This window comes from Eurypyga helias, unplaced genomic scaffold, assembly GCF_000690775.1.
Source record: "Eurypyga helias isolate BGI_N326 unplaced genomic scaffold, ASM69077v1 scaffold21763, whole genome shotgun sequence".
Taxonomy (NCBI): domain Eukaryota; kingdom Metazoa; phylum Chordata; class Aves; order Eurypygiformes; family Eurypygidae; genus Eurypyga; species Eurypyga helias.
In genome coordinates, this window is record NW_010240822.1 from 315 (window position 1) to 11,770 (window position 11,456).

At 53.3% G+C, this 11,456-nt stretch overlaps 1 protein-coding gene across 1 annotated transcript in view; it reads left to right on the forward strand.

The window, feature by feature from the left end:
• The window catches only part of SNX19 (sorting nexin 19), a gene marked incomplete at its 5' end in the record, with an annotated part of 19,540 nt that overhangs the window by 310 nt on the left and 7,774 nt on the right, over positions 1–11,456 (forward strand). Inside the window, 8 exons of the mRNA XM_010148576.1 lie at positions 5–967; positions 1,373–1,511; positions 1,874–1,974; positions 2,116–2,235; positions 2,444–2,574; positions 3,291–3,387; positions 3,696–3,882; positions 6,513–6,642. Coding sequence (XP_010146878.1) covers positions 5–967; positions 1,373–1,511; positions 1,874–1,974; positions 2,116–2,235; positions 2,444–2,574; positions 3,291–3,387; positions 3,696–3,882; positions 6,513–6,642 — 1,868 coding nt within the window. The remainder of the gene's footprint in view (positions 1–4; positions 968–1,372; positions 1,512–1,873; positions 1,975–2,115; positions 2,236–2,443; positions 2,575–3,290; positions 3,388–3,695; positions 3,883–6,512; positions 6,643–11,456) is intronic.

An 11,456-nucleotide genomic window follows, 5' to 3' on the forward strand; every position in this document is an offset into this window, starting at 1 on the left:
TGAGGTGGGCTACGCCCGGGCTGCTGTGGAGATGCTGCTGCGGGCGCTGGTGCCCCAGCCCCACCTGGAGACACGGACAGGACGCTTTGTAGTGGTGGAGCTGGTCGCCTGCAATGTGCTACTGCCAGCCATCAGGAAGATGTCTGATCCTGATTGGATCAACCTGCTGCTCATCGGGGCTTTCTCCAAAAAGACACGGGGAATGGAACCACCCCCTGCACCTGCAGTACCTGATTTCTTACCCTTCACAGGACAGTTGGATGCTGCCCCTGCAGGGCTGCCTCCCTCACCGAGGGCCATGGAGGTGCCTGGGCGAGAGGCAGGGGTTGCTGGCAAGGGGGGAGAGGACACAGTGAGTGGGCCATGCCGCACAGAGGAGCCCTTACTCCGCCCGCAGGCCCTGGGCTCCCTCTTCCCCTACGAGGGTTTGGAGCTGGAGTCCCCTGCACCTGATGTGGGCCAGGACACGGACCTGCTGGCACCGTCGCCTGCAGGGGTGTTCCTTGATGAACCCTTTCAGGACACCTCCACTGTGCTGGAGGGACTGGCCTCTTCAGAGGATGGGGTAGGGGACCTGGAGGAGGGCACTGCCACCAGCTCAGATGCTGCCTTGCTTCCCACCTCTGCTTTTGTGCTGAGCTCGTGCCCTGATATTCAGATCGACCCGGCAGTTGAGAAGGAGGAGGAGAGCCTGGCTGTCCTCAGAAAATCCTCTTCACAAAGGCCCTCCAGCCTGGGGAAAGATCTGGCGACAGCAGAGGGCCCACCACAAAGTCCCCCAGACCCTGGGCGGACTCTGCCCCTGCTCTCATCCTCCCCAACGGCTTCCATCAGCACCTTCAGCTTTGAGCCCCTCAGCAGTCCCGACGGGCCGGTCGTCATCCAGAACCTGCGGATAACCGGGACCATCACTGCCCGAGAGCACAGTGGGACTGGCTTCCACCCCTACACCCTGTACACCGTCAAGGTAAAAGCCTCCCCCGGCTCTCACCCCTTTTCTGAGATCCCTGCCCTGGCAGGGAAGCACGTGTGGTGATTGGGGATGGGGACTTGCTCTGTGTGGTGCCAAATTTTGTCTGGCCTCAGGAGAATATCGGGCACAGTGGCTTTTCCAGTGGCCATTTGGGTATGGAATAGGGGTTTCCACTCTTGGTCAAGGGTCATGTGGGGCTGGTGGAGTCTTTTGTATCCTATTGTCAACATGACAGGTTCACGTGCTGTGCAACTGGTGTTCTTCAGGGAAGGGTCAGTCTGAGGAATTGCTGGATGGGATTTCTGCAGGGTCTGGGAACTGTGGGGCCAGCAGGGAGCACAGCGCATCAGGATTATGTTGGGATCTGTTAGGATTATTGACTCTTGCCTTCCTTCGCAGTATGAGACAGCCCTGGAGAGTGAAAGCGCAGGCAGTCTTCAGCAAATGGCTTACCACACTGTGAACCGCCGTTACCGGGAGTTCCTCAACCTCCAGACCAGACTGGAGGAGAAACCGGAGCTCCGCAAATTCCTGAAAAGTCAGTGCTTGTGTTAGCTTCCTGAGACAATTCTCCCTCTCACCCCAATCCACATTTCTCTGCTCTGAGGGTACCCTGTCCAGCCTGTGGAGGGTTGTTTGGGATGCCCCTGTCCTTGTCGAGAATTTTTGGGCTCTCTGAGTGCTCTGGAGTCCTTGTGCTAAGCAGGTGTTCTTGCTTCTTTAACGTTAAAGGCATGGGTGGTGGGATATCAGCAGAACGCAAGTTTAAGGTCTGATTCAGCCACCCTCATTTGAGGGCTGTATTATCCTGGGCTGATGCTGGGCAGCATGAGAGCCTTGGGATTGTAATACAACTGTTGCAGCTCCTCCAGCTTGTTAATGGGTTTGTTTCCTTTGTAGATATCAAAGGTCCAAAGAAACTGTTCCCTGATCTTCCGTTTGGAAACATGGACAGTGATAAAGTGGAAGCTAGAAAAAGTCTGCTAGAATCTTTCTTGAAGGTGAGATACTTGATTGTGTGCCCCAGTGAGGTAGAGAGCAGTGCTCGGGCCAGCTCTGTACTGATCTCTTTGACCCACACTTATGTGATCAAGCTGGGAATCTGACTCGAAAAAGACTTAAAGCTGTGTCTTTCCTTGCAGCAATTGTGTGCCATCCCTGAGATTGCAAACAGCGAGGAGGTGCAGGAGTTCCTCGCCCTGAACACCGACGCCAGGATCGCGTTTGTCAAGAAGCCCTTTGTTGTCTCCAGGATAGACAAGGTAGACAAGTGGGAAACTGGTTATCTGAACCACTTAAGGCTGCACCTAGACGTGCCTCTTTAGCTGCAATGTCTGCATATGTGATTGCTGCAGTAGTAGCCAAAAAACTCAAAGGCCTGAGGTTTTTAATAGAAAACTGAAAACTCTGAATTTGTATTCAAGGAATAAGAATATATTCAGTAACTGATGGCATTGCTGTCTTTTGCAGATTGTTGTTAATGCTATTGTGGACACCTTGAAGACAGCATTTCCCAGGTCAGAGCCCCAGAGCCCCACAGAGGATCTTAGCGAGTCCGAAGTGGATGGGAAATCTCAGGCAGATGGGAAGAAGGCTAACAAGTAAGTGCTCCTTCAGCTTCCCCGCTGCTTTGTGCAGAACAAGGACTTCATATGTAAACTGTCTCCATCGGGGGAATACTGCCTTGGTGCTTTATCTGCTGTGGATATTACATTGCTGTCATGCTCTAGCTGATTTACTTGCTCTTTCATATGCTGAGCAAGGGTATTTGAGTTCCTGTTTGGATAAAAGATTTTCCAGTTTTGAGGCATCTTGGCTGAAAAGGGCATTCCTTAATGATAAACAGGCTATTTTACAATTTGTCCTGCAGTCCCATTGCCTTTCCATATCCTCCTTTCTGCATGTGCTTGTTTATAATTGGATTTCACAATCCTGCTGAGGGTGTTTCATCTCAGAGGCTTTTCTGAATGCTGTCCTGTGTGTGCTGCAACCCTCACACCTTGCTGAATAGCATTGCCTACATCTGCTTGTGAGCTTGTATCTAACATACCTGCCGAAGACCGTGTATGTGGTGGATGTTGGAAAGTCTTGGTTAGGCCCATGTGTTGTTGAGGAAAAGTGCTTTAATGCTTTTGTTACATGGTTTTACTGCCACTTCTCAGTTATCCTGGGGGCAGATGCTTTTTTGAACCACTTAAGGTCTAATCAGACTTAGCTTGGGCATGATGCTGGACAAAGATAGTTGGTCCAGGTTCGTGGCTGAGGCTGGGAAACTCGTCACGGGGAAAACTGACTGTGCTGTGTCTCTCCTCTCCAGGTCCAGGCTGAGGTTCTCATCCAGTAAGATTGCTCCAGTGCTGAGTGTGAACGAAGCACATGACAGGATCGTGTACTCTGTCAGGGAGGGCAGTGCTGTAAGTTCATATCCCTTTTGCAATCCTTTCCGGATCTTAATCATTGCCCTGTTTGGGTGCTGGCTTGGAAGAATCCATGGCACAAGGATCGTGGCTGCTGCAGCCTCATTCCCACATGCCAAGCCTTTGCAGAAAGGCAATAAGCAGCCCTAGTTGTGCTGTTGTCTACAGCAGGGTGCAAACCAGGTAGTGGGAGGCTGTCTGAGCAGTGGAGATCTCTTATGCTCAGACAGCCTTATGATCTCTCTGCTCAGCTCTGGCTGTGTCCAGCTCACTGCTGTGGCACTAATACACCTGTGCTTTTGCAGGTCTCTGGCACCCTGTCGCTGGCTGCTATGGATTCCTTCATCCAGAAGCAGGAGAAGCTTCTAGAAGCAGTTCTGAGCAAAGCTCCCGAAGGTGAGGGAGGCAGAGAAGCTAAGGAAAGCTCCATGCAGGAGGATATGGACAGGCCGAGCACATCGGAGCAGGGGACACATCTGGACACGGATGCTGGTGAGCTCAGCCCCGCTGCTAGTGCTTTACTGTATCTCCCTGGGTACTGCAACAGCTCCAGCATGTGCAGGTGCCGCTTGCAAGGCCTTCAGTGTGAGGAACTGGTCTCCTGCACCTTGATTAAAGGGAAGGCAGGCTGAGTCTTCCCAGCTCTGATAGGTGATTGCTCTGGTCTTTGTTGCTATTGGAAGGAAATTGGGTCTTGGCTCGGTTGTGTCACTTTAGGTCTTCACCTTAGTGTAGGAGGCCACGAAGATGATCAGAGGGCTGGAGCACCTCTCCTATGATGAAAGGCTGCGAGAATTGGGCTTGTTCAGCCTGGAGAAGAGGAGGCTCCGAGGAGACCTCATTGCAGCTTTCCAGTATCTGAAGGGGCTACAAGGGTGCTGGGAGAGGACTTTTTACAAGGGCCTGTAGTGATAGGACAAGGGGTAATGGGTACAAATTGAAAACAGGGAGGTTTAGATTAGATATCAGGAATAAATTCTTCCCGGAGAGGGTGGGAAGGCAGTGGTACAGGTTGCCCAGAGAAGCTGTGGATGCCCCATCCCTGGAAGTGTCCAAGGCCAGGCTGGATGAGGCTTGGAGCAACCTGGTCTAGTGGAAGGTGTCCCTGCCCATGGTAGGGGGGTTGGAACTAGATGATCTTTAAGGTCCCTTCCAACCTAAACCATTCTATGATTCTATGATTCTACTCAGTACAGTTACTGCAGAAGTAAGTGAAGGACACACTGCTTAAACTGCCAGTGTTGTGAAATCAAGCTCTCAGAAACTGATAAATGACCAAATTACGGTTTCTTGGTAGTCTCCAGTTAGCCTTGCTGTGTCCATGCACTATGAAAGTACCTTTTGAGATTCATTAAAGTTGGGCTAGATTTGGTGGGGATAGCCAATATGTAATCCCAGTTCAAGGAATGATGTTCGCTTTCTGATTGTGGCCTTGAAGCGCAGGAGCGCTACGGCCTGTTACAAGATTATCCTGAACGCAAATGAGAATATGTTCTCTAATCTTTTTCTTGGAATAACTGAGCTGTATCAGCTGGAATTTTCCAAAAATTTCACTCCAGTGGTTCAAGTCTGGCAAGCTCTGACTGAAAGCGCGTGCTTGTGACAGGATGGGTCTGGTATTCTGAAACCCAGCCTGTGCTGCTAGCTTTGCCTGTAATCTTTGAACGCAAGCCCGCAGTTGTTTGGGGGCTGCTGGGGAGCAGAACTGGAATCAGAGGCCAGTGCTCTGCACAGAGCACGAGAGATACAGGCAGGCCAAGTGAGCTGAACGCTTAAGGAAATCCAATGCGAACGATGTCGGATGCCTGCAGGTCTGCGATGCTTCAGAGCCCAGACAGGGCAGGCTGGTCTGGCGGGGTGAGAGGAATGAATGTCTGGGGAGCGGCTGGCTAAAAAGGCAACCAGTGTCCGTATCTCCTCCCGAGGTGACTTCTCGGAAGAGGTTGGCTAGCAGCGCTCTGAGGAAGGGGACTTGGATGCTGCGGGAATAAACAGAGCCCGCTGATGATGCTTTTTGTATGGGGTTACGCTGAAGCTAAACAGCCTGCTCTGTTTTTTGCACGGGGAAGTCAAGTCTCAAAGGGCAAAGCAAGTGAAGAGCAACTTAAACATGGCCCACAGCAAGAGGCACCAAATGTACTCCTGCTGGTTTATCCCAGTGAAATGGAATGCAGCAGGGAGAGGAAGAGACAGGAAGGAGAGGTGCTGGGCTCCAGAATCCCTCTCCCCTTTATCTCCAGCAGTAAATCGTATGTGAACAGTCTCGTTGGCTCTCTGTAGGCAGAAAGGTCAGGCGCTGGGGAAGGTCAGAGTAAGGGAAGCTGCTGTGCAGCTCACTCGGAGCCGAGGCAGCAGCCTCAGGTTGGGGCGCTGGTCTAGGAGCCGCTTTCTCGGGCAGGTCTGTGGGACGCTAATAAGGTTATTAACAACCTAACACCGATGATGCTTTGGGCCAAGCGGCGTAGGAGTAATTCTCTAGCAAGCAGAATGTGTTTACACCATACTCTTTGACATCCTCCTGAGGATCAGAGAGAGGTTTTGCTTTTCCAGGTCGGTGTCGCCAGGGATATGTGGGCATACATGTGGGTTTTCATTTTAACTGGTTTATCCAGATGTGGTTCATCCATTTTCCTGCTGGACTTGGAGCTGCCACACGATGGCAGCCTGCAGTCACCGACCAGAGCCTTGTGCCTGGAAAACTGCAAGTTAGAAGAGGGGAAAGTGTTGGTGAAGACGGGAGACAGCCCTCAACGATGTACCTTTCTCCTGGCTAAGCCACTGCCTTCTTCCTCACCTGTTTTGGGCACACTGCCATCCCCACGTGTGGACTGGGTTTTGGTAATCCCTTGGTTTAACTGAGCAGGAACTGAGCACTCGGAGCAGCCATGTTCTGGTCTGCTGTGCCCCTTGGCAGGAAGGTTGGAGCTGCCTGAAGAAAAGTGGAAATGACAGAGAATGACCAGTGCAGGTTCCCTAGACTGGCTGTGTGGCACAAGGTGCTGGGGAGAAGAGCATCAAGCAGGCTGTTGGGGAAAAGAGGGAGTTTCGGATGATGCTTTCCACCAGCTTTGCGTAGGCACTGAGTTGGCTTCTTCATCTGACCCTCCTCTTCCTCCTAGCAGACTCTGAGACAGCTTTGGCTGACATGGCCCTGGATGTGCTTCGTCTGCTGCTGATGGATCACTGGAGCTGGCTGTGCACGGAGAACATCCAGAAGGTTTTCCACCTGCTCTTTGGGACCCTCATTCAAAGGTAAGGCCTCGAGGCCCAGCCTCACAGCTCTGTGAGGTGGCATTGCCTTTGGAGTAAACAGTCTAAAACAAAGTTCTGTGAAGATGGCATATGTATGTAGCGTAAACATCATGGAGATTGGCACTAGGAGCTGTTTTCCCTGTGAGCAGCAACATAACTCTTAACAGGCAGCCTCCTGCCCTTTAAAAACAGGGGAAAGGAAGGATGCAGCCCTGGGAATGGGAGGCTTCTTGCCTCATGAAAGGGTGAGTGCCCAGCTCCTTGGCTCTCTGGGGAGACACTGGCCTCTTCTGGCCTCCTGGTCTCTCGCTGCCCAGTGTCTCAGCTTGTTCTTTCTACAAAAGGAGAATGAATGGGCACAGCGAACAGCAACTTGTCAAATAACAGCTTGGAGTGCGGCTTCCTGAAGCCTTTGCTGCACCCCTCTCTGATCTGCGGTGGGCCAGTAGTGCCTGTGCTGTGGGCAGTGACCCACAGATATGTTGGGAAAAGACTTCCTCCCCAGCGGGTGTGTACTTGCCAAGCTTTTCTGGGGCCAGTGCCTCTGGGTGGTGAGGCACTAGGCCAAGACACACAAACAGTGTTGATGTTTTCTTGTGTAGGTTGGTGACTATCACTAGCTGAGGATATGGTCCTTTAGAATAAAAGGAAAGGCTTCCCAGAAGGACTTGGGCTAGGGGGAGCCTCAGAGCAATGCTCTTCCCCCTCCTGCGCCCTTTATTCTCTCGCAGGCGCTCGAAGCCAGAGTCAGAATGTGCAGGGCAGCACATTATAACCAAGTTGGTAATTTAAGCTGCCCTTAGCAGAAGTTGCTGAAGTTCTTTCAGGTCAGGGGCTGCCATCGCTCCCGAGTCTGTTTCCTTGGGTGGGAGGAGGTGGGTGTTGCTCCCATTTCTCCAAAATGGGTTCTGGTCTCTGGGGGAATGAGCTGCAACCCAGTTTTTGTGTGTAAGCACAGAGGTATGGGAGCTTGAATAAGCACGTCATCACCTCCTAATAAGCTGTGTCCTGGTCACCCGGAGAGTGTATGGCACTGACACGTGGCATCGGTATTTTCCACTAGTGAAGCTGTCGTACACACAGCACATGCTGGCTCCAGAAGGAGGAGCTCCACAAGTGCTGCTGGAGCAGCAGGAGGGTGAACGTGCCTGTAGCTGCTCCGCTTCAGGGGTCTGGGTGAACCCACATCAGGCAACCACTTGGGAAGTTGGGAAGTCCTGTGACATTTGGTGCCTCTTGCTCTGGGCCTTGGTGTCGTGATCAGGGTGTAAATATGAACCTTTTGAACGAACCCCGTGTCCCTGGGGCTGTGCTGTCCGTGCTGACATCCACATGTTGATGCTGGCTCTGCTCTTGTTCTGGGAGAGTCGGGAGCCCACAGATCCGGGGTGAAGGGGACAGGGGAAGGAGTTGCACACTGTGAAGCAAGAGGAGGGTGGTGTTGCTTATGGATTGCTGCAGAGAATAGTTTCCTCCCCAGTTTCTGTTGCTGTAGTCACCACTCCAACCCAGAACGTTGTGCTTGGGACAGCACCTAGGCCTCTTGAAAGGGAGGAGTGTTTGGGTGGAGGTTCTTCTGTCTCGAATCAGGGGTGGTGGGTTTTTAGTGATTCTGGAAGCCCACGTGGAGAGCTGGGATTCAGCAGCCTAGTGTGACGGGCGCAGGAACTGCCCTGAGAGCAGTCAGTGTCTGCCTCTCACTAAAGCTGTGATCTGTCATGAAAGCAGAGTTCAAACAATGCCCAAGATGGTTCAAGATGAGGTTAGTTACCTCCAGAGAGGAGGAGATTTGGATATAGGAGGGCTCTGTGCTCATTTGCCATTGCACCCTGTCCCTGAGCCACAAGAAGGGTGGCTGATCCTTGCTGTACTCGTGCCTGGCCCAAGTGGCTGCTGCTGTCCTGAGCAGATCAAGAAGTCTGTAGCTCAGACACCCTGTCTGGGGTCACAGCATGAATTTGGTGGCATTTCTCTTCCATTTAAGTATTTGTAACTTGACCGCTGTTTGGCCAGCCCTGGCGCAGCCCTGGCACTGGCATTCTGGCTAGCGCTGCGTCTGGCTACCCTTTGTAGGTAGAGAAAATACCAGAAGCTGTTCTGGGAGCGTGATCTGTTCAAGGAAGTATTGTTCAAACACAGGGCAGAAGGTGGGCATGCATCTGTTCTCTAAGCATTGCTGGTCACAAAGTATGAGTAGTAATCACCCCTCCAAGAGACAAGGTCCTTCCCTTCTCCCATCAGTGGCAGGGTTAGGTGGTGGGTGGCGAAAGGAGGTGACTTAGCAGTGTTTTGGGTGTTAGGAAGGGGCTTGCTCCTGGATACTCCTCTGCCAGCTTGTGTTTGGTGAGTAGCGTGCTGCTGGAGCATCCCACCACCCTCCTCTTTCCCCTCCGTAGCTGAAATCACTGCAGCCAGGCGCTATCTGTCTCCCCTGACTGTCAGTTTAATGGCAGCTGGGGAGAAGGCGGCTGTATGACCGAAAAAGGTATTGTTAAGTAAAAGGGAGGCCACCCGTGCAAGCCCACATCCCTGCGGTGCTCATCCCATTATGTAACAGGGAGCGATCCTTTTTCGGAGCTGAAAGGTGGGTGGAGGGGAGACAGAGGGGCCGGGAGGCTCCCTGGGACGACCCCAGGGCTGAGGTTTGCTTCCAGCAGCCTGTCTGTGGGCTGGGTCCATGCCTGTAAACAATCCCGTTGCCCTGCTCCAACTCTGCACCCCTCCTCTGTCCAGCTCTCTCCCCTCCCACAGGCTGGAAACGCAGATCTCCTCTCCTTCATGGGGTGGCTGCAATAGGGACCTGCTTGAAAAGGGAGTAGATGGGGCTATTCTGGGCTCTGGGGGTGTTTGGTGGAAGAGCTAAAAAGCATTTGGAGAATCCATGTGCTTTTTAGAGCCTTGTGAGTCAAAGCAGCGTTAAAAATACATGGCAAGCGCGCGAGCCACGCTGTGGCTGTGACCCCACGCCCTGCCCTCACCCCTGATGGCACGGTGGTCACTGGGTCACGGGTCTGCCACTGCTGCGATGAGCTGGGGCGACAGCTCCCCCGGGCACCAGCTCCCCGTGCCCTTCGGCTCCTGCTGAGCTTCTCCCAAACCCACATCTGCCTTCCCTTCCGGAGGGCATCCCAGCAGAGGATCCAGCATCCTGGGGATGGACCTGGGAGGATTTTAGATTGCAGATATGGGTCTGTGTGCTTTTTCTAGCTCCTTCCCGTGCACCACAACAGACAAGCACGGCACAAACTGCAGAGTGGAGATGTCTTGGTGCACCCCAGCCGTCTGCACCCCGTAACCTGAGTGGGGCTGGGGCGCAGAGTCCATGCCGGAGCGCAGAAGCGGCTGGGTGTATATAAGGGAGTGCATGGACCTACGCGGGTGGCTTTGATGGTGTCAAGTTCCACCAAGCACAAGTTAAAATAAATGCAATGCGAAGCATCCCTGCCTTGCCCAGGAGCTCAGCAGTGCTTGGCTTGCTGTTCTCTTCGGGTCACTCTGGTGCTCCCCTGTCCTGTCATTCCTCAGCAAATCGCGTGGATTCGGGGAGGTGATGTTGCAGTCTGTGTGAGATGGAGTGCCAGGGATGCTTTGAGACTGATTAGGATTTTATGAGAATGGATTCTTGCAAGTTTTTCTAGCTCTGGTTCCCAGGGCTCTGGCTAGATTTGGCTTCTTTTCCTTGTAGGGTTTTCTCTCTTGAGCTGGTTCCTCCAAGGTTTCAGACACTGAATGGGAAAGAAACTCCATCTGAGTTCGGATCTACCCTGAAGCTAAGTCTTGGGCTGTGGTCTGGCAGGGAACCTGGCTCTTGGGTGCCATGGCAAGGGACACAGTATGTCTGGAGCATCTGAATTCTTGTTGCAGCCTGGATTTTGGCAGGGGGGTCAGTCTGTTAGGGTTTGGATAACCTGATATCCATGGCCTGTGGTGGACAAAGGTGCTGGGTTGTCCGTTCAGTGGGGCAGTAAAGGGTCCTGGCAGCCAAGCCTGAGCTCCCTTCAGCATTCCAGACATCTGTGCTGGTACAGAGGGTGCTGAAGCTCGCTCTCACGGCTCGTCTCCCATCCTTCCTGCAGCAGGGCTGCGGCGCAGTGCCTGACCATCGTGCGAGGTGGGTTCAGGTGGGCTGCCGCTGGAGGTTTCCCCCATGTGCAACCCCAGACTGCCCTTGCCTTCGTGCTGGCCTCTGGGCTTTGGGGCTGCGTGCCTGAGCCTGGCGATGTCAGCCCAGGTGTTAGGGGCACTTCTGCAACTGCCAGTGTGAGTCAAGGAGCTCGAGGCTTCAGGGAGTTGCTTGCTGGGTGTTTCTATATTGTTTTTTCTCTTCTTCCTTGATCTCTGTGCCAACAGAACTGGCAAAAACAAAAGACCCTTGGCTGTCTCCTTGATCCTCTTGACTTGAAAGTGCCACTGGTGTGTAGTGTTGCCTGACCCTCTCAAATGTCCCTGGGTAAACCCAGCCGCTTGGGCAGCCAAGCAGCTGCAGCCCTAGGCGTGCTGGGAACATGCTGCCCGTGGGCAAGCGATTCTGCCCAGCCCTGGCCGCCTGGAGCCCCGCGGGGGCCGTATCCGACAGCCGAGATGGTGAGCCAGACCGCATCCTGGGATGCGCCAGGACTCGGCACAGAGCTGGGCTGCGTGCGTGTCACCTGGTGTGGGGGGTACCCAGGGGTGGGATGTGGCTGTGTGTGGGCAAGCGTTGGCTGCAGGGGCTCCCTGATCCCTTGCTGCAGGGTTTGTATATAGGGGAACCAACCTTACGGCATCTTCCTCCCCGGCTCTGGACTCGGCTGTTTGTATTGTAGCTGTGAGGA